The sequence below is a fragment of the Typopeltis vanoorti genome, chromosome 15 (genome assembly GCF_054136105.1).
Source record: "Typopeltis vanoorti isolate ZY-2024b chromosome 15, IOZ_Tvanoo_1.0, whole genome shotgun sequence".
In the NCBI taxonomy this organism is placed as follows: Eukaryota; Metazoa; Arthropoda; class Arachnida; order Uropygi; family Thelyphonidae; genus Typopeltis; species Typopeltis vanoorti.
Genome location: NC_143563.1, coordinates 115,497,358 through 115,518,770, shown reverse-complemented (window position 1 = coordinate 115,518,770; position 21,413 = coordinate 115,497,358). Strand labels below are relative to the sequence as shown.

Genomic DNA, 21,413 nt, shown 5'->3' with positions numbered 1-21,413 from the left:
GCATGGAGGGTGGTTGAACCATGGAATGCATTGCCTGATGGAGTGGTGGGAGCGAGAACAGTCGATGAGTTCAAGGAGTGGTATGATAGATTTTGTGTTTCTTAGGGGGGGTGAACCTCCCCTTGATGAGTCTTGATAGACTGTGTTTCTTAGGAAGGACCTCCCACGATGAGTCTTTTGACTCCATGGAAGCCTGAATAATAATAATAATAATTTGCTGATGATGCAAAGCTGGGAAGAATTATAAGTAGCACTGCTGATGCTCAATCCCTTCAGGAAGATTTGAAGAGACTTTTTACTTGGACAAAAGAATGAGTTTGTAATTTTAATATCAATAAGTGCAAGGTGTTGCATTTTGGAGTGCAGAAATATAAGACTGTGTACTATATCAATGGTGCTGTACTACAGGAAGTGGATGAGATTCGAGATTTGGGAGTGATGGTTGACAGTAGACTGAAGTTTAGAGGGCATATTGCTAGTGTGGCAAAGGTTGCACATCATAGTGCTGCCATTGTATAATGTACTGGTCAGACAACACTTGGACTATTGTGCTCAGATCTGGTCACCTGGTTTTCAGTGTGATGTGGAGACATTGGAGAGAGTCCAGAAACGAGTGACTAAGACAATATTAGGAGTTTGGAATGCTGGCTATGGAGAGAGATTGAAGAAATATGGATTGCAGAGTTTGGTGGATAGGAGGAAGAGAGGTGATATGATAGAGATGTTTAAGTTAGTGAGAGGATTTTATCAGATTAATCCAGAGGGGATTATAAGAAGAGTAGAAGGTGAGAGGGGAAGAACCAGAGGTCATTCCTGGAAGTTATGTAAAAGTGTGGTGAATAGGAATGTGAAGAGTAGATTTTTTATATGGAGAATTGTCAGTGAATGGAATGCATTATCAGAAGGTATTGTTAATGCAGGGAGTGTTAAGGATTTTAAGATTATATATGATAAATACGTTGTCAGTTGAATGAACCTCCCAAAATGAGTCTGTCGACTCCATGGAGGGTGTAATGATAATAAACATTTTTCCAACAGAAATAATCTTCAACTTTTCATTCACTATGTGAATGACAAAGACAGTATTTGTGCATATTTTCACTCTAATACCCCATTTCAAATAAAGTGTCTAACTTGCATCTATTTTTTGATCTTTTGCTAAAAATCTATTTTTCCTTATTCTCTCAAATTCATTTGTTTGTCCTATTTTTTATATATTCATTTTTTGTCTTTATTAATACCTGCTATACTAAACAATTTGATTTCATTTTTTTAAATCTTAATATTCTTCAGCTTAACTTCCTCCTTAAGTGTCTCTGTAGCACAATGGGAAGAACGATAATATATGTGCCCTTTGGAAAAAGCCAAAGTTCGATTCTCATCATTATGAGAGGAATCTTTATATGGGCTTTTTCATATGTGAAAAATATGGCTTTAAATTGTTCACAAGTTACCAGAAAAATCAGAGTGATTCTGAAAAGGCAAAATGCAGGGAATTGGCAACTGTCTGGATGATAGGCATGATTTATGGTCTCTTACAAAAGATGTAGGGTGTAACTTTATTTTGTCCAATACAGCTTCCAGTAATTTCTAGATATAATAATGCACTCCTTCACATCATTACCATAGAAAAAAGTGCCAATCTTCTGGCGTCTTACTTATCAATTCTTGCATTCGTCATCATTTCAGTAAATGTCATTTGACAGTCAAGATTCACAACATTCAATGGCCCCTTTAACTTTTCACCAAAGTGAGACTGATAGAAATGTGTAATATCAGGACAAGCAAACTTTAGTATCCAGTGTGAATACAAAAGTTTCATGGTCTTTATGGCATTTTTCAAAATGTCTGGAGTTTGTACTCCTTCCTCTTTTATTTATTTATTTATTTTTCACCTATTCTATTGGTATTTATTCTGCAGTTTGCAAATCAACTCATATTGGCCCTTTTTCTCCTAGGAATAAGAAGGGAAACTGTTTATCTGATTACTACCTTATTGCTGTTTCCTAATACTTTCTCAAGTAATCAAGAAATCCAATAACAGTCAACTTCTTTGATACCTGAAAGCTCCTAACTAAAACAATCATGAGTATGGATTCTACCACTGTTGATTAAGTACATTGCCTGGTGCGATATCACCACCTACCCATTGGAGACCTAAAGACTCTGAAGAAGTTCCATATTTAATCTCTAGAGTAGGATTTCTGGATTGTTAGACCACTCGACTACCCATGGTGCTAATATTAACACACTTTACACTAACAGTCTTTTGTGAGTGGGATTCACATAAAAATAAAGCAACTAGAAAAGTTTGGAAAAACTCAAAAAGTTGCTCTTGTTATCTGAAATGGTGGAGATGCTGAAGTTTTTCTAATAGGCAATTACTATACAAATTATCTAATTAATCACTAGAAGAATGCTAGGCATTCCTTATCATGCTCTTCAGACATTCTTGTTTTCCTAACCAGCATGCCTTCAAGTAAAAATCAACATTCCTCTAGGTAACTATGACCCTACTCTGGAACATCTTCCCCATTACTACCAGTCTCAGCCTCATAAAACACTAATATAATGTGAACAAATGGGAAAACCTGAATAATTTTTGCACATATTTTTCTTAGGTGTACTTCTGTTTCCATTCTCCTATACTGAAAAACATTCATTCATTCTGTAAGGAATTCTTCATCTCAGAACTTCATCCTCCATTTTTATTAAAATCACTGACCATTATTAATTATGGAAATATAGACTGGAATGATGAGATACCAACTGGAAGTAAAGAAAATTAGTTTCTTGAGTTTTTGAGGGATAACTACCTCAGACAGTATGTAACAGAGGGCATGCGAGGACTGATGGGTCTTGGATTTGGTCATCTCATCAGAGGATATAATTATAAATGAGGTGTCAAATCATCCACCAATTGGTGAGAGTGACCATGAGGTGATTACCTCGGTGGTTTCCAGCAGTGTGAGGACCTCTGTGAGAAAAGGGTCACCTTTGTGAGAACTACAAGTGGGGGGGGGGGGTGATTATGAAGAGCTCAGGAGACAGCTTGCGGGTGTAGCATGGAATGAGGAGTTAGCTGGAAAAGAGATCAATGCAGCTTGGGGGGATTTTCAAAAACTATCTAGTAAATGCAATGTCTAAATGTCTAAGTGTATTCCAAGGGTGAGAAGGTTAAATAAGGTAGGTGTGAGATGGATGAATAAATAGATTAAGCATGCGATACAGAGAAAAAGGGCATTGTGGAGGCAGTATAAGAGAAGCGGAAATAACCAATTCTACGAGGTCTACAAAAACCAGGCAAGGAGAGTGACTTGGTTGGTGAGGATAACTAAAGAGAGGTATGAACAGCAGTTAGCTAATGAAGCCAAAAAGAATCCTAAGGAGTTCTTTTGATATGTAGCCAGGAAAAGAAAGAATGATTATGGAAGGATGACATTGATAGGAGAAAATGGTATATGAAGATTGAGAGCAATAGATGATGGGGAGGAGAGACTGACTGTAAGTGAGTAAAAGGTGTATGGGGAGTTGAGTAAACTAAATGTTAATAATGCTGTGGGACTTGATAATATATCACCACATATTTTGAAGGAATGTGCCAGGGAGTTGACACTTGCCTTGACATATTTTTTTAATATGAGTCTTGCACTTGGTCAAGTTCCTAAGGAGTGGAAGGAGGGCAAGATTGTGCCACTTCATAAAGGAGGTGAGAGAACTCAAGCATCAAACTATAGGCTTATCTGTGTGTCAGGTGTTGTAGTTAAGTTGTTGGAGAAGCTTGTGAGAACTAGGATCCAGAGTTGGGTTGATAAAATTAGTATTATCTTTGATGGACAGCATGGATTTGCTAAAGGAAGGTCATGTTTTAGTAATCTACTTACTTATTACAATAAAGTGACTGCTTCCTTGGACAGAGGAGAAGGATACACAGTAATATACTTGGATTTTGCAAAGGCTTTTGATGGAGTACCTCATGATAGGTTGACAGTCAAACTAGAGCAGATGGGATGCATTATCAGAAGGTATTGTTAATGCAGGGAGTGTTAAGGATTTTAAGATTATATATGATAAATACGTTGTCAGTTGAATGAACCTCCCAAAATGAGTCTGTCGACTCCATGGAGGGTGTAATGATAATAAACATTTTTCCTCAGTCCTCAGTCAATTAGTCAGGATATTAGATTGGTGCATTGGATTGGAGACTGGCTATGTGATAGGTGTCAACAAGTTGTGTATGGGGGAGCGATATCCAATAAAAGGAAAGTCACTAGTGGAACGCCTCAGGGGTCTTTTTTAGGTCCATTACTGTTTAACTTGTATATTCATGATATAGGTGAAGATTTGGATGGAGATATTCAGTTGTTTGTAGTGATGCAAAGTTGGGACAAACCATGAAGTGTAGTGAAGATGTTGTGGCCTTACAGGAAGACTTGAATAAATTGAGTGATAGGGCACGGAAATGGAGCAGTGAGTTCAATGTTGTAAAATGTAAGGTTTTAAAAATTGGAAAACAAAGATGGGATGCAGAATTTATGCTTGGTGAGGATATATTGTTGGAAGTGGAAGAAATAAGAGATCTGGAGATGACAGTGGATAAGGATATGAAATTTAGGGGACACATTGCCAAAATTGTGAAGACAACACAAAGGCTTCTGGGAATGATGCGGAGGACACTGACGTATAGAAGTAAGGAGATTCTTGTTCCGTTGTATAAGGCTTTGATTAGGCCACACATGGACTATTGTGCCCAGATTTGGTCACCTGGTTTTCAGATGGATGAGGAGATGTTGGAAAGGGTCCAAAGGCGATTGACTAAGGTAGTTTCTGACCTCTGGAATGTCGCGTATGAGCAAAGATTGAGAAGATGTAATTTGCAGAGTCTAGTGGATAGGAGGAAGGGGGGAGGGAGATATGATAGAGACCTACAAGTTGGTAAGGGGTTGTTATAGGATCAATACTGGAGAAGTTCTACATAAAATAGTGTGAGATTGGGGGAGAACCAGAGGTCACCCCTGAAACTGTATAAAGAAGGTGTGAGTAGGGGAGTGAGAGGCAGGTTTTTTCATGCAGAGTTGTGAATGATTGGAATGCCTTGCCTGAGAATGTGGTGTCTGCAAGGAGTTTGAATGTGTTCAAGGCACGGTATGATGAGCTGTGTGTGTGATAAAAGGACCTGCCAGACGAGTCTTTGACTACATGAGGTCTTGGAGTAATAATAATAATAATAATAATCTAAACTTTGGTTCTGTTTAACTGTTCTATACACAGCTCACATTTGTGCAAACATTTCTGTCCCCAGAAATGTAAAAAAGACCTTCCCCCTCCATTTTTAACCTCCTAAAAATTTGTAAGCTTAATGTTATTGCCCTTAGGTCCTCAGTCAATAGTATGACTATCAGGCATATCGTTATTATTATCACAGTAACCTCTGTTGTTGATAAGTATTGTTTTTTTCGACCATAAACTAATATAATAAAAAATAAAAACAAAAACACGTGGAGCGTAGATGCTAGCACATGGTGAATCATTGTTCAGCAGGTGCATCGAATAGTTAGCAGAAAAATTAAAGTCTGATGCATTTAAAGATCTAATGAGTGACTTTCAAATGTCACACAACATCATCCTTGGTTTCTGTTTAGATTGCCTTGTGAGTGGATTACCATTGTAGCCTTTTTGATGTTGTGGGTACTGAAGTTGTTTTCTATGTATGGCATGGAGCTCTTATCCCATTCAATGTTGTGGTGAGCGTGGAAGAAATGAAATGCCAGGCCTGAGCTGTCATCTCTGTTGTTATTGAAGTCTCCAATATGCTCCTTTTGTCTTATTTCTAAACTTCTCAATGTTTGCTCTATGTAACTGAGGCCACAAGAACATGGAATATTATAAATCTCAGGATGTTTGTTAAAAGGTTGTGGTCCTTGAGTGAGCATAACAGATTTCATACTGTCATAATGGGTTTGAAGGCCACTCTAATGTCATGAGATTTCAGGAGATTTGCAATTCTTAGCAAAAGTTCACCAATAAAATGGATGGAAATTGAGGCTCTGTAATGAATGACATGGATGTGTTGTGGAGAGGGATTAGAGAGTAGTATTCTTTGTGCTATTTTTTTAGGATATCCATTGCTGATCAATAGTTGGAGAATAGAATGCAATTCTTCTATTAGTGTTCTTTAATCTCTTATAATAGAAATCTCCCTCTTTTCAGCATATGTACAATACCTAATTTTTGTGAAATATGGAGCAATGAAGAGAAATGTAGATAACGACCAGTATGAGGTGGCTTATAGTACACCAAGAGAAATGACTGTCTGCTTTTTTCATAATTAGAATGTCTAGAAAAGGTAATTTGAACTTGAAAATTATTATTATTATTATTATTATTATTATTATTACGGGTATCTCCATGGAGTCAGTAGACTCATCGCGGGAGACCCAAACTAGCAAAACAATATCTGTCATATCTCTTCTTGAATTCATTTACAGATGAAGAGCTCACAACAAAGTCAGGCAATGAATTCCACTCATTCACCACCCTCCAGGCAAAAAACCTTGTTCTGACACCTTTGTTAACCACACTCTTCTTTAATTTCCAGAGATGACCTCTTGTTCTTCCATCACTATCACACAGCTGAAACATTTCCCCTGCATCAATCCTATAAAAACCTTTTAGTAATTTGAATGTTTCTATCATATCCCCTCTTCTTCGCCTATCAACCAATCTCTGCAATCCACAAGCTCTCAATCTTCCAACGTAGGGAACATTTTTTATATCACTCACCAACTTGGTCACTCTTCTCTGAACCCTCTCCACAGCCTCCTCATCTCCAAGGAATCCAGGTGACCAGACCTGAGCACAGTAATCCAAATGTGGAAGTATCAATGCTTTATAAAGGGGAATAATAATTGCAAATAAGAATAATTGCACCAGATAATAGGCCAGCAAAGTAATGAACATACCTATAAAAAGAATGACATTAAATTCTTTTTATTGTACGATAAAATAATGATGCATGCAAAATATTACAAAATTAATTTATAAAACTTGAAAAAATAAGTATAAATGCATAAACTTGGATGAATGTATGAAGGTGGAAGACAATCACAAACACCCATGCCCTTTAACCCACAGCCTTTTGGCTAGAGAGCAGATACACTAACCACTTGATGGAAACAAATGAAGGAAAATAAACCCATGCTAATCTTACAAAATCCTGTTCTTATCAACCCACTTCCAGATCCTAGACAATCCTTCTCTGATACCTTAATCAACTTCAGATACTTAAACTATCCTGTGATTTATAGCCTCAGTCTTATTTTTCTCGTTGCCTCTTTGTGATGTTGCTGTTGTTTTTGGAATTAAAGCCAAAGCCATTGACTGAGGACTAAGACAAAGCAACTAAAGCTGTAAGCTGTTTTGTGGGATTAAAACCCAAGTTTCTTAGAGGAAACTCTGCCATTAGTTGTGAGACAGGCATTTAGTTCTTTGTAATATAAATACATATAAAACATTAAATAAATGGTTATTCTTTACATACCACCTTTGTTGTCGAAGTCTGGGACGCCATAGATAATTATGTGATGAAGATAAAGAACATTATTATTCATTCGAATTGCACCAGATAATAGGCCAGCAAAGTAATGAACATACCTATAAAAAGAATGACATTAAATTCTTTTTATTGTACGATAAAATAATGATGCATGCAAAATATTACAAAATTAATTTATAAAACTTGAAAAAATAAGTATAAATGCATAAACTTGGATGAATGTATGAAGGTGGAAGACAATCACAAACACCCATGCCCTTTAACCCACAGCCTTTTGGCTAGAGAGCAGATACACTAACCACTTGGCCAACCAGGCTGGAAATGATTGTGATGGTGGTATGAATGATTTGAGAGGCAGTATGAATTGGGTGGTGAGAGATCTGAGGTTAATGCTTGAGGTTGTTCCAGAGGGTTCAAGACTGGAGACCTATTGTTTAATCAATGACACTGTCAATGGATTGAAAGGGGATTTGAATAAGCTGGGCAGGTGGGCCAATGAATGAATGGGGATGTCGGTTTAATTCAACTAAGTGTAAAGTCTTTAATACAAATCAAGTGGATATTAAATCCAGCATTATTTCAAATGCCAAATGTAGAAACTATGAAAGTTTTGTAACGAAGTTGACCAGAGAGCTTATGGGAATACACTCGCCAGCATTCATGAGTTGCCCTAGCATGGACAATATAGAAGACATGAGCACTTGTCCAAGTGCCCATATATTTGCCTTTTATTGGTCCATTTTGATAAGGTTTCACTAGTCTGACAGCTGTTTCAAATTGGTTGATTCTCCTCAGAATCCAGGCAGAAACCTTAAGAGGGCAAAACTCTCATTCAGTACCAAGGAACTTGAAGTGTTGGAGAGGTGTATTTTTCATAAGCGAACTCTCGGTCACTGCGTAAAGTATTTACTAAAATAAGAAAAGGATATAGTGGACATTGCAAAGGATATTGTGGAATTATTGAACAAATGCTTTATTAGTGTATATCATACGGGTGTAAATGATGCTGCACAATATATAGAAGGGAGGCAGGTATTAAGAGAAATGGAAGTGAGAGAATAACAGGTGTATCAGGTGTTGATTGGGTTAGATGTTAATAAGGCTGTAGGAATTATTATTATTATTACCAATAGACCTCCAAGGAGTCAGGAGACATCATGGAAGGCCTCACTTTCGCATGTACAGCTCATCATGCCTTGACTTAAACATTCACTGTACCTACATTTACCATACTCTCAGGCACGGCATTCCAATCAGCTACCACTCTCCATGCAAAAAATCTACTCCTCACTCCCATGCTCACTTCCACTTTATACAGCTTCCAGGGCATATGATTTCTAAATGATTTCTCCCCACCCTGTCGCCAGATATTTTATGAAAAATCTAATCCATGCTAATTTGGTAATTACCACTTACCAACTTATACATCTCGATCATGTCTCCTATCTTCCTTCTATCTACTAGGCTCTGTAATTTGTCTGGCAACCAAATATGTGCACAGTAGTCCATATGCGGCCTGATCAAAGTCTTCTACAATGAAATCAAAACATCTTTACTTCTACATGTCAGCGTTCTCTGTATCATTTCCATAATCTGCTATGTTGTCCTCACAATTTTAGCAAAATGTCCACAAAATTTCAAGTCCCTATCCACCATAACCCCCTAATCTTTCATCTCCTCCATCTCCTCTAAAATATCCTCATGAATCCAATACTTTGCATCCCAAATTTTAAAACCTTACTCTTTGCAACATTAAATTGACATCCCCACACTCTTTCTCCCATTCAGACAAGTCTATTTAGGTCCCCTTGCAAAGCTACATCTGCTCTACTTCTCATAACTCTTGCTAACTTTACATCATCTGCAAACAACCATATATCACCATTTAAGCCCTTTGCAGTGTCATTTACATACAAATTAAACAACAGTGACCCAAAAGCGGACCCCGTGGGTCATGACTAGTGACTTTCCTATTCTGGGATATTATTCCCCCCCCCCCCCCACACACACACACACACACAACCTGCTCTTACCTATCAGACAGCCAATCCAGTGCATTAATCTACTATCCGACCTATCTGTTCCAATTTAACTACTAGTTTGCCATGTGGCAATCTATCGAAAGCTTCTGCAAAATCTAAATTTACTACCGTATATGCATCCCCCTTGTACAGTTTATTCATCACCTTGTTATAATACGTAAGCATAGACAAAAACACAATCTTCCTTTAGTAAACCCATGCTGCCCATTAAAGAGAATTCTACTGCTGTCTATCGTTCTGAATCCTTGTCCTCACTAGCTTCTCTTGACCACACTACCTTGACCACAACTCCAGACAAGCAGATTTGCCTATAATTCAAAGAAATAATGCTACAGAAATACAACCTCAAAGCCACCTTAAAACTTCTGCAAAATTAAAAAGCTTACTCAACTCATCCAAAGACCAACTCCCTCTGCTGGCCCACCCTGGAGTATACTGTATTTGTTGCACCTGTAATCTACCATATATAGAGGAAACAGGATGCACAAATCCTATCAGACAAAAGGAACATAAACAACACATTAAATATAATAACTATGGTGAAGCTGGCCTTTCTGATCATGCCCTGAACACTTTACATAGAATTGACTGGAAAAGCACGAGTTGTTTACATCACACCAAAGCATGGTATGAACGCAAATTTAAGGAAGCCTGTGAGATTTTTATCAACCACCCCAATCCAAACAATAATGATGGTCTAAAAATCCCAAGCATATGGAAGGCACATATTCTACCCACAGAACCTTTCTCCCAAAGAGTTAACTATAAACGACAGTTTATATTAACTATAAACTGTAGATAATCCAGAATGCTAATGTAATATAACAATTATTCTTCTTGAGAGGCTTATACGCTGGTTAGACATGATAACTAACATTTAAGGAATTGACAGCGTATACTGGAAATATAGATTAAATAAACTTTAATATACACTTTCCGATATTTCGGCGAACGTCGCGTTGCCATCTTCTTGGGAACTTACTAAAAAGACACGTGCACACAAGTACTAATAACAGCAAATGAGACTGAAGCTAGGAAGCTAGCGTTTTCCTAAAGTCCTGATTGTGCCCCCTGGCGGGCTATATTGGTAGTTCTTGGCCTTTGGGCTGAAGTTCTTCTGATAAAAGTTTCCCAAATTTGGGGCAGTTTCATGCATCCAAATATGTTGAGGTTTGCCATGTTCCTAAGGGCCGAGGCTGATTCCATGAATAGTCTTTCATACTTGAACTTGCTGCGGTGTATTACTGTGGCTTTCTTCCATCTTATTCTGTGGCGGGTATCCAGAGCGTGGTCTGCAAGCCCAGAGTGGCTGTACTGGTGAAATCGGATGTAATCCTTGTGTTCTGAGATTCTGATATTTGCTGTCCTGCCTGTTTGGCCAAAGTAGGACAGTTTACAGCTGCAAGGGACCTGGTATACACCAGGTAGGTCTAGGGGAAGTGGTTGGTCTTTGGTGGAGCGGATAAGGGATGCCAGTTTTCTGTGTGGTTTGTAACAAGTGGTCAGGTCATGTTTTTTTAAGATTTTATTGATTTTTTCCGAGGTGCCTCTGATGTAGGGAATAGTGATGGATTTAGAGTAATCTTTTTTGTGAAGGGGAGGGGGGTGGTGGGTTGTGGATAACTGGGTTAAGTATTTTTTGGATTTTTTGGAGGGGGTAGCCGTTGGCTGAGAAAGTGTCACGGATGTGATTTAGTTCAGTGGTTAGGGCTTGATCATTAGAACAGATTATTTTTGCCTTGTTGAATAATGTTTTAATAACTCCATATTGTTGTGAGGGGGGGGGGGGATTGTTGGTGAATGTATCTGCCTGTATGGGTGGGTTTTCTATAAACTGAGAAAACCAAGGTTCCATCAGGTTGGCGGGTGACTAGTGTGTCTAAGAAGGGGAGGTTATTGTTTTCCTCTTTTTCCAGGGTGAATTTGATTCTAGGGTGTTGGTTGTTCAAGTGTGTTAGGAAGGAGAGGAGTGAATCCGGGCCATGTGGCCAAATAGCGAAAACATCATCAATGTATCGAAGCCATATGGTAGGTTTTTGTGGGGCTGAGTTTAAGGCTTTCTCTTCAAACATCTCCATGAAGAAGTTGGCCAAGGGTGGGGAAAGTGGTGAACCCATGGCTGTCCCCTCTATCTGTTTGTAGAATTTTTCCTGCCAAACGAAATAGCCTGAGTTCATTGTAAACTGAAATAGGGCTGAAATATCGGGAGGAAATTTAGCTTGGATTAGCTTTAAGGTTTCTTTGAGGGGGACATTCGTGAATAGGGAGGAGACATCAAAACTGACCATTATGTCATTATGTTGGAGTGTAAGGTTTTCTATACTGGCTTTGAAGTGGGCTGAGTTTTTTATGTGTGATGGTGTGTTGCCAGTATAGTGTGAGAGTGCCAAACCTCAACAAATTTGGATGCGTGAAACTGCCCCAAATTTGGGAAACTTTTATCAGAAGAACTTCAGCCCAAAGGCCAAGAACTACCAATATAGCCCGCCAGGGGGCACCATCAGGACTTTAGGAAAACGCTAGCTTCAGTCTCATTTGCTGTTATTAGTACTTGTGTGCACGTGTCTTTTTAGTAAGTTCCCAAGAAGATGGCAACGTAACGTTTGCCGAAATATCGGAAAGTGTATATTAAAGTTTATTTAATCTATATTTCCAGTATACGCTGTCAATTCCTTAAATATTAGTTATCAAATATAACAATTGTAATGTTAAAAATAGGACATCATTGTTACTGTAAGAAAACTATCTATAAGAAAGAATGTTTCTCTCATGTTATCTTAAATAGAATTTAGCTTTGATGTAGTTTCTAAATAATGAATTAATTTGTAATTTTATCTGTATTTCTTTTTCACTAGAGGTCATGCCAGTAGAATAACTGGTGATCAAATCATTGTTTCTTTAGCTTACTGTGTCAAATGTAACTCAGCTTGTCCTTGTATATTTGTATATACTCCAGATGATGACCTTAATATGAAGGTCGAAACGTCGAGAAATTAAAATAGTTATTTATAACATAATTGTTTACAACTGTATACCTTGAGTGAGAAAGGGAACAAGATTTAGTGTGAAGTGGATGACCAATGTTATCAAATGGGAACCCCTGCAGATTGAAAATGAGGTTATGGAAAAAGTATAAGGAGAGGGACAGAAAACGAGATGCATGAGGAATATAAGACTCGGGCTAGGAAGGTGTCTAAGTATGGTAAGGAAGGCAAAACTTGAATATGAGAAGAAATTAGCCTTGAGATGCAAGGAAAATCCAAAGGAATTCTTTCATTATGTGGGCCAGGAAGGAGAAATGACTGTGAAAGAATCACTGTGTTAATGAAAGTGGGAGCAGAGTGGCTGATGTAGAAGACATATTGGAGTTTTAATGATCACTTTATTAGGGTACTTCATCCTGGAAAAGAAGGCTTTATTATTAGAGGGATGGTGAGGGTTCAAGGTTTGGAAGTACAAGAGCAGGTGTGTTACAAAATACTAAGTTCTCTGAATGTCAATAAGGCAATGGGGCTAGATTGGATTTCACGATGTTGTTAGAGAATGTGCTAAGAAACTGACAGCTGATAGCTCTGTTGACATGGCTTTTCGATGAGAGTCTCACTATTGGAATAGCGCCTAAAAGTAGGAGGGTGAGATAGTCCAATTGCATAAGGGTAGTGGTAGAATGGAAGTGTCAAAATATATAGGCTAGTTTGCATTTCTTCTGTAGTTGTTAAGAGTTGGGAGACATTAGTGAGAAATCATATATTGCATTGGGCAGATGAGGGTCAGCATGGATGTGTTAAGGAGCATTCTTATTTAGTAATCTAATTGCCTTTTATGATAAAGTAACAAAGGCATTGGACAGGGTGACACACCATATGATAAGCACATATTTACGTTACAACATGTGGGTTTGGATATATAGTTAGTGAATTGGATTGAGGATTGGCTAGCTGACTGGTATTAGAGAGTTGTGTGATAACAAGATTGCTTGAGGAGAGTGTGATGAAATCATATTTTCCTTGTGCTAAAATTAAGAATGTCAGGATGTGCTGTAAGGATACAGAGAGTTAAGGGGAAAGAGATGTTTATTTTGGCTGGTACAAATGATTTAGCAAGTGACAAGTGCAGTATGCAAGAAGAAGTGAAAGAGTTGCTAGTGCATGCAAAAAAGAAGAGTGAGAAAGTAAAAGTTATGCATCTGTGGTCACGGTATGATAGAGACAAGCTGAGATGGAGAGTTATGATTACAAATGAGTCAGTGCTCAGATTCTACAGGAGAAATGGTGTGGAGTTTGTGGATTTGTAGAGTTGGTTGATGGAAGGAAGTATTTATATAAGGTGGATGGCTTGCATCTAAATGGATTTGGTGTCAGAAGTCTTGAGATAGTGTTGTTCAGTGAGAGTTTCGAAGTGCGATGTCAGGGAAACTAGAATGTTTTTTATAGGGGGGGATTTGGAGGAAGATGCAGGTGAGCATTCTAAAGTCTAGGCAACCTAGAGGTTCATAAATGGGAGAGTGATGTCATGATCCAAAATATAGCTTGGCATTGGTTAGCAAAACTTGACCAAAACTTATAGACATTATTGAGATGTGGTTGACTGGGAATGTTATGGTCACAGGTATAGAATGAATAATGTCTTCAGACAAGACCAAGATGGATGGTTTTGCAAATGACAGCATAGAAATTAAAGCCAAAAAGAGTAAAAGTACATCATGGGGACAGGAATTCAGAGGACAATTTATTTGTGATTATCTGGTGTGAGATAGAGGCCAACAGGATTAAATATATATTATGGGTCACAGCTATAATACTGGGGTATAAGGGGGAATGTAGATGATATGCACTCACAATTTAGCATGGTGAGTACCAGGCGAGTAAATATTATGGGGGATTTCATCTAAGGGGACATTAGGAGAAGGAATGGTCACAGGCAAGGAAAGGAAATGGAATTTATACAGCTTCTAAGAGATAATTACCTGAGGCAACATGTAATGAAGGGGAAATGAGGTTCAAGAGTGCTAGATATGATCACGGCATTAGAGAACTTAACACTAACCAATCTAGTTATGCTGCCTCTGCTTGGAATAAGTGATTGTGTAGAAAGAGAGAGATATTGATGGTGCATGGGAAGAAAGACACTATACGAGTGAACAAGAGGACACAATTTGGAGTAAAGTGGATGACAAACAATATTAAACAGGAATTGCATGCGAAAAATAGGCTATGGAAGAGATATAAGGAGACAGGTGAAGAGAAGATGCATGAAGAGTATAAGGCACAGGCCAGAAGAGTGACTAGTATGGTAAGGAAGACGAAACTGGAATATGAGAGGTGATTGACCCTAAGATCCAAAGAAAATCCTAGGGAATTTTTTTTAGATATGTGGCCAGCAGGAGGAGAAATGACTGTGGAAGAATGATATTGTGAGATAAAAATGGGAATAGAGTGACTGATGCAGAGGAGTGGAATTGTTCAATGAACACTTTATTGAAGTATTTCATCCTGGAGGAGTCAGTTTTAATGCTAGAGGGATTGGGCAGGTTCGAGGTTTAGAGGTACAGGAGGAGAGTGTGTTTCAAACACTGAGTACTCTGGATGTTAGTAAAGCTGTTGGACTGGATGGTATTTCACCACGAGTTTTGAGAGAATGTGCTAGGGAACTGACAGTGCCTTTCATTGGTTTTTCAATGAACGTCTGGCTGCGGGAAAGGTGCCAATGGAATGGAAGGAAGGTAAGATAGTGCCATTGCATAAGGGCGGTAGCAGACTGGAAGTGTATAAGTATAGTTTCGTATCCGGCTTTAAAATAATGAGGGATTTATTATCCCCTTAACTTAATTTATGCTGCCGGAAAAATAGCCTCTTGGCTCTTTATCGCAGTAATAATAATATATGGGTACACCGGTCTGGCAATTCGTTAGTAGGGGTATATGTAAGTTCGGCTCACTTAAACCTTAGTATTCCAGGTCTACCTACTCACTAATGAGACCTCAATAAAGATTGAAACCGATCTGGGTAGTGACCTCTCCTCATAATGTAAAACAGTAATACATCTCCTAGGAGCTGCATTTTACATTATGAGAAAATATTAAGGATGGTGACGGAGCTTGCTCCACCTTTGACATGAGTTGCCATAGTGTTGTACTACCCAAGTGATGACTTACGCTTGGACTCGCCAATAGTTCTTCGGCATGGAACTCTTAGATTTCGATCTCCGAGTTTCGTATCCTGCTTTAAAATAATGAGGGATTTATTATCCCCTTAGCTTAATTTACGCCAGATAAATAGTCTCTTGGCTCTGTATCGTAATTGAAAGGAGGTATGACCATGGAAAGATTACTTCAAAAAGTGCTGATGGATGTCAGGTAACAGAACCAAAATAAATAGCAGAACCAAAATAAATAACTAGGTTGAATTACTAAGTGAGCATTTTGTAGGGGGAAGTGTACTATCTAGGTCTAAGGTGGTGATATTTCAATGCCAGATGCCACACTGACTGATAGAAGAATAGAGGTTGAAGAAATGGAAGTACTTTCATTTCTTCAATATGAACAAAACCATGGGATTAGATGGCATATCAGCTTTTGTATTACGTGAATGTGCAAGGGAATTACCAGCTCCCATGACCAAGCTGTTTAATTTATGCCTCAGTACTGGAAAGATGCCAGTGTAGTGGGAAAAGGGCAAAACAGTCCAATTTCATAAAGAAGACTCAAAGACAGAAATAACAAATTATAGGCCAATTAGCATCCAGGAGCAGTGGTTAAGGTATTGGAAAAATTGGTGAAAGACAGAAATCAAGACTGTGGATAGGAACATGATACTCTATAAGAGACGACATGGTTTTGTGAAGAGTAGGTCTTCAGGTATTTGCCGATGATGCCGACAAATCTGTTGTCACTTGATTATAGAAAGTACACAGATTACAATCAAGTGGCAATAGATTTGGATAAGGGAAATGGCTACTCAGTGATATTGCCACTTTGTAAAAGCATTTGAGAAGATTCCATATAGAATTCGATTGCATAAATTGGAGCAATAGATTGCTCCTATTTATGCATTGGAGCAATAGATAATTTGGAGCAATAGATTGCTCCAATTTATTAGAGCAATAGACTGGATCAGTTGATTTGGATTAAAGGGTGGCTGATAGAGACAGATATCAAAGACTGGTTTATGGAGGAGTTGAGTTCAGGAAAAAGTAAGTGACCAGTGGTGTATCACAGGGATCATTACTTGTTCATCTGTTGTTTAAATTGCATATCATGGATATAGGAAATGATTTGACAGGAAATATTCAGTTGTTTGCTAATGATGCTAACTGAGAAGAGCAATGGTAAATGAAGATGACTTAGCAGTATGGGCAAAGGTAAATGGCTGCCAGTTTAATGTGGCCAAGTGTACAGTGATGCACTTTGGGAAGAAATCACAAGCTGTGTACTATACTGATGGAACTGAACTGCAGGACACTGATGAAGCCAGGGACTTGGGTGTGATTGTGTGCAGGGAGTTGAAGATTAGAAGGCCTATTACGAAGGTAACCAAAATAGCACATCAGATTACATGGTTGTTGAAGAACACACTAACAAGCAGGGATGGTGAGGTTATTGTTTTCGTCTATATGGCTACTTCTGGATTACTGCACACAGATCTAGTGGGGATGAAGAAGTTGTGGAGATGATCCAGAGACAAGTGACAAAGATTGTGGCAGGTCTATGGAATGCTCCCTATGAAAATAGATTGGCAATCTGTAGCCTTCAAAAATTATCTGACAAGTGAAAAAGAGGGGACATGATAAAAGCATTTAAATTATTAAAGGGGTTTTATAGGACTGACAACTTTTTTTGGTATATGGTAAAGGAGAAAATAAGGGGTCACCAGTGGAAGTTGTGTAAGAGTATGGTTAGGAAGGGTGTTAGGACTAGATTTTTTGCTTGGAAGGTGACAAATGGATTGCCAGGGGTGATTGTAAGTGCATCATCGGTGAATAAGTTTAATGAGATGTAGGATGACAGTTATTGTGTGAATAATGGATCTACTATGATGAGCCCTCTAACTTCATGGAGATATCTGTATAATATTAATAATAATAATATAATTAATTATATTAATGTATATTATTCATGTTATTATTATTATTATTATTAAGACAAACCTCCAGGTAGTCAGAGACTCATCGAGGGAGGCCATATACTACACACACACACCAGCTATCATACTTATTCTTGAATTCATTCACACTGCTTCCTCTCTAATTTAGCCGTCACCCCCTTCTTAGCAGCCTTCATTCTTAGCTTCCAAGGATGACCTCTTGTCCTTTCCCCACCCTTCATAAATTGAAAAATTCCATCAACTGAAATCCTGTATGACCTTTCAGAAGTTTGTAAGTCTCAATCATATCGCTCCCTCTTTCCCCTGTTTGCGAGTGTCTTCAGTCTACAAATTCTCAGTCTTGCTGAGAATTTGTAGACTGCAGACACTAGCAAACACTGTGTTCATATTCAGTATTTCACAATCCTGGTATCATTTTCAACACTCTCCTTTTTATTCTCTCCAGTATATCAGAATCACAACGGAAACCAGGAGATCAGACTGTGCACAATAGTCCAAGTGAGGTCTTATCAAGACCTTGTAAAGAGGCAAAATGACATTTGCCTTATCTTTACATGTGAACGTTCATTTCAGCATTGCAATTATCTTTTGAAACTTCAACTTCCTATCTATTAACACTCCAAGATCCCTAGCCTCATCAGTTTCTCCTAGCCTAACCCCACCAATATAATATCACATTGGATATCTAATCATGCCGAAGTGAATGACTTTACATTTACTCACATTGAACTGACACCCGTTTTCCCATGCCCACAATTCCAGCCTATTCAAATCATTCTGCAAGCACTGCATATCAGCAGTATTCCTGATTACCCTACCTATCTTTTCATCATCAGCAAATAGCTGTATGCTGTTTGTCAAATCGTTCCCAATATCATTGATGTACAGACTGAATAACAGTGGACACCACTTGTTACTTTAAATCTTGCAGACTCACATCACCCATATACTATTGATATCTATCAGTCAGCCATCCTCTTATCCATGTGAATATTCTATAACCCAAACCCATTTTCTCCAATTTATGCAACAGTCTACCATGCTGTATTCTGTTAAAAGCCTTATATATATATATATATATATATATATATATATATATATATATTATTATTATTACTGACACCTCCAGGGTATCCAAAGACTCATCGAGGGAGGTTACCTACTCTGCGGCTGTCTCCACCACTCAATCCACCAACTAAACCAATGGCATCTACTGCCCACCATCACTACTAGTATTTTTCACAGACAATCATAAACATCCATGCCCATAGCAGGATTCGAACCGGAGGTTAGCATACACATACAAAGCTGTCACTTCAATGTTAGTAAATGCAAAAGTTATGCACTTTAGTGTTATTAGATATCTAAAGCCATTATTATTATTATTGGTGAGATTATACTAGAAGAAAATTATGATGCTAGGATCTTGGGAGTTTAATGCATAGGAAGTTGAAGTTCAAGTGTCAGATAGCAAAGATTGTAAATACAACTCAGAGGATAACTGCAATGCTCAAACTAACCTTGACATTTAAGGATAAGGAAGTCATTTTGACTATTTACAATGATATGACTTCACTTGGACTGTTGTACACAAGGTCTGGTCTCCTGGTTTTCATGGTGATGTTGATACAGTGGAGAGAGAGTGCAATGGAAAATCTTAAAGATGACATTGGGATTGTGGAATATAGATTATAAAGACATTGAGAATTTGTGAACTACATATACACTAGCAAACAGGAAAAACAGGGATAATATGACTGATACTTACAAACTTCTGAAAGGATCATACAGAATACAAGTAAATGGAATTATTCATTTTATGGAGGGTGGGGAGAGGATGAGAGAGCATCCATGAAATTTGAAAATGAATGTAGTCAAGAAGGGGATGAGAGCTATATTTTTCTCTCATAGAATGGTGCAGGATTGGAATGGATTACTTTTGATGCAGGTAGTGTGAATGAATTCAAGAAAAGGTATTACAGCTAATGCAAGTAATATGCAGCCTTCCTCAATGACTCCTTGTAGATCTCTCTTAACAATAATAATAATAATATATTAAGAGAAGATCATCTTCCTTCTCTGAGACTTCACCATACATCACTTTCTGATACCTGTACCTGTCAGTCATCCAGTCTCCTATCCACGTCACCAGTTTATTTTCCATATCCCATCCCTCTGAGTTTGTATTAACAATCTCAAATGGAATCCTGTTAAATGTTTCTGCAAAATCATATAATATATGGTATATCCATTTACCTTATCCAGCTCTCCTGTCACTATTGCAGAATGTGAGCAGATTGCTAAAGCAAGATCTACTCTTGACAAAATCATACAGCCTTCTGTAGATGAATCAAAGAACTATGTAATTATCTCTGGATGTAATTTCTAACTATCATGATGACCACAACATAGATACCTACTGGTATACAGTTCATTATATCAGTGATAGCTCCGCCCTTGTATGACTGAATTATCTTTCTCTTCTTAGGTATCACATGTTTTCAGGCTCAAGTTGATCCATCAGGTCAGGAATATTGCCAACCGTCTCTTGCACATTCCATCAACACTCATGCTGATATACCATTCAGTTCCACAGTGAATCTGATATCAGCATGGGTTATTTGAATCAAACTCTTGCAATAGTTTTAATATCTCTAATCTACCTGTATTCTTTCATCCAGTTACCTCCTCCACATCTTGAGTAAAAATGGCCTGGTTGGCCAAGTAGTTAGCATATCCGTTTTCCAGCCAAAAGGCTGGGGGTTCAAATCCCACCATGGGCATGGATGTTTGTGAATGTCTGTGAAAATACTAGTGGTGGTGATAGGCATTAGATGGCTGGTGTAGATGATGACGGAGAGATGTAGAGTAGGTGCTCTTCCTCGATGAGTCTTTAGGGCTCCCTCAAGGTGTCGTGTAATAATAATAATAATGGGCCTGTCTGGAAAATATACTTACTAAACAGAATATTTAACAACTCAGATATTTCTACTGCACTTGACACTTTCCTATCATATAAATTCACTCAGGTGCATGTGTGATTAAGTTTTTTTTTTTTTTTTTTAATCATCCTTTATACGGCTTCTGAGTCTCATTATTTCTCATGATATTAAATCTACATTTTTTTTTTCTTTTATAAGTGTATCTACTTTAAAGTATTTTTCATCCATTTAACTTATCTCCTGGAAGAAATTCAGAGGGCTCTTAATTCTGGAGATGCAGTCAGAAAAATGGTCAAAATGTGTCTTCAATTACACTTGATCATTTTTCTTTATGCACTGCTGATTCCTCTAGATCAGCATGTCTCAACCTTTCTAAGCCCAAGGATCAGTAAAATGCCTAAAACAATTCCACGAACCACTAAGTTACAGAGGCATGGCTGGGGGGGGAAGGTATATGCCCCAGGCGGCACTTTTTTGGTGTTTAAGAAATCTTGCTATACTGTCTACAAAACATCAACTGAGTGATGAAATAGACTTCGACAATGTCATCGGCGATTTTAGGAACAGAAAAGCAAGAAAAATAACACTTTAGAATGTTGGAATTAAAGTTTTACTTGAAAAATAAACATAGTGTTTTTAATTTGGGTATGAAGTGAGACTCACGTGGGTGAGTTACGATGGTTACAATAATTACCAGTAGGGGAGATAAAAATAAAAGGGTTAGGAACTCATACAGAGGTAGCAGGGTTTTTTATCCCAGAAACTCGAGTTT

The 21,413-nt window shown here is 38.0% G+C and overlaps 1 protein-coding gene across 1 annotated transcript in view; it reads right to left on the bottom strand.

Annotated features, from left to right (window-relative positions):
- The window catches only part of LOC150099091 (tensin-1-like), a 780,515-nt gene that overhangs the window by 441,136 nt on the left and 317,966 nt on the right, over positions 1 to 21,413 (bottom strand). The window contains exon 12 of the mRNA XM_090405808.1: positions 7,541 to 7,653. Coding sequence (XP_090261934.1) covers positions 7,541 to 7,653 — 113 coding nt within the window. The remainder of the gene's footprint in view (positions 1 to 7,540; positions 7,654 to 21,413) is intronic.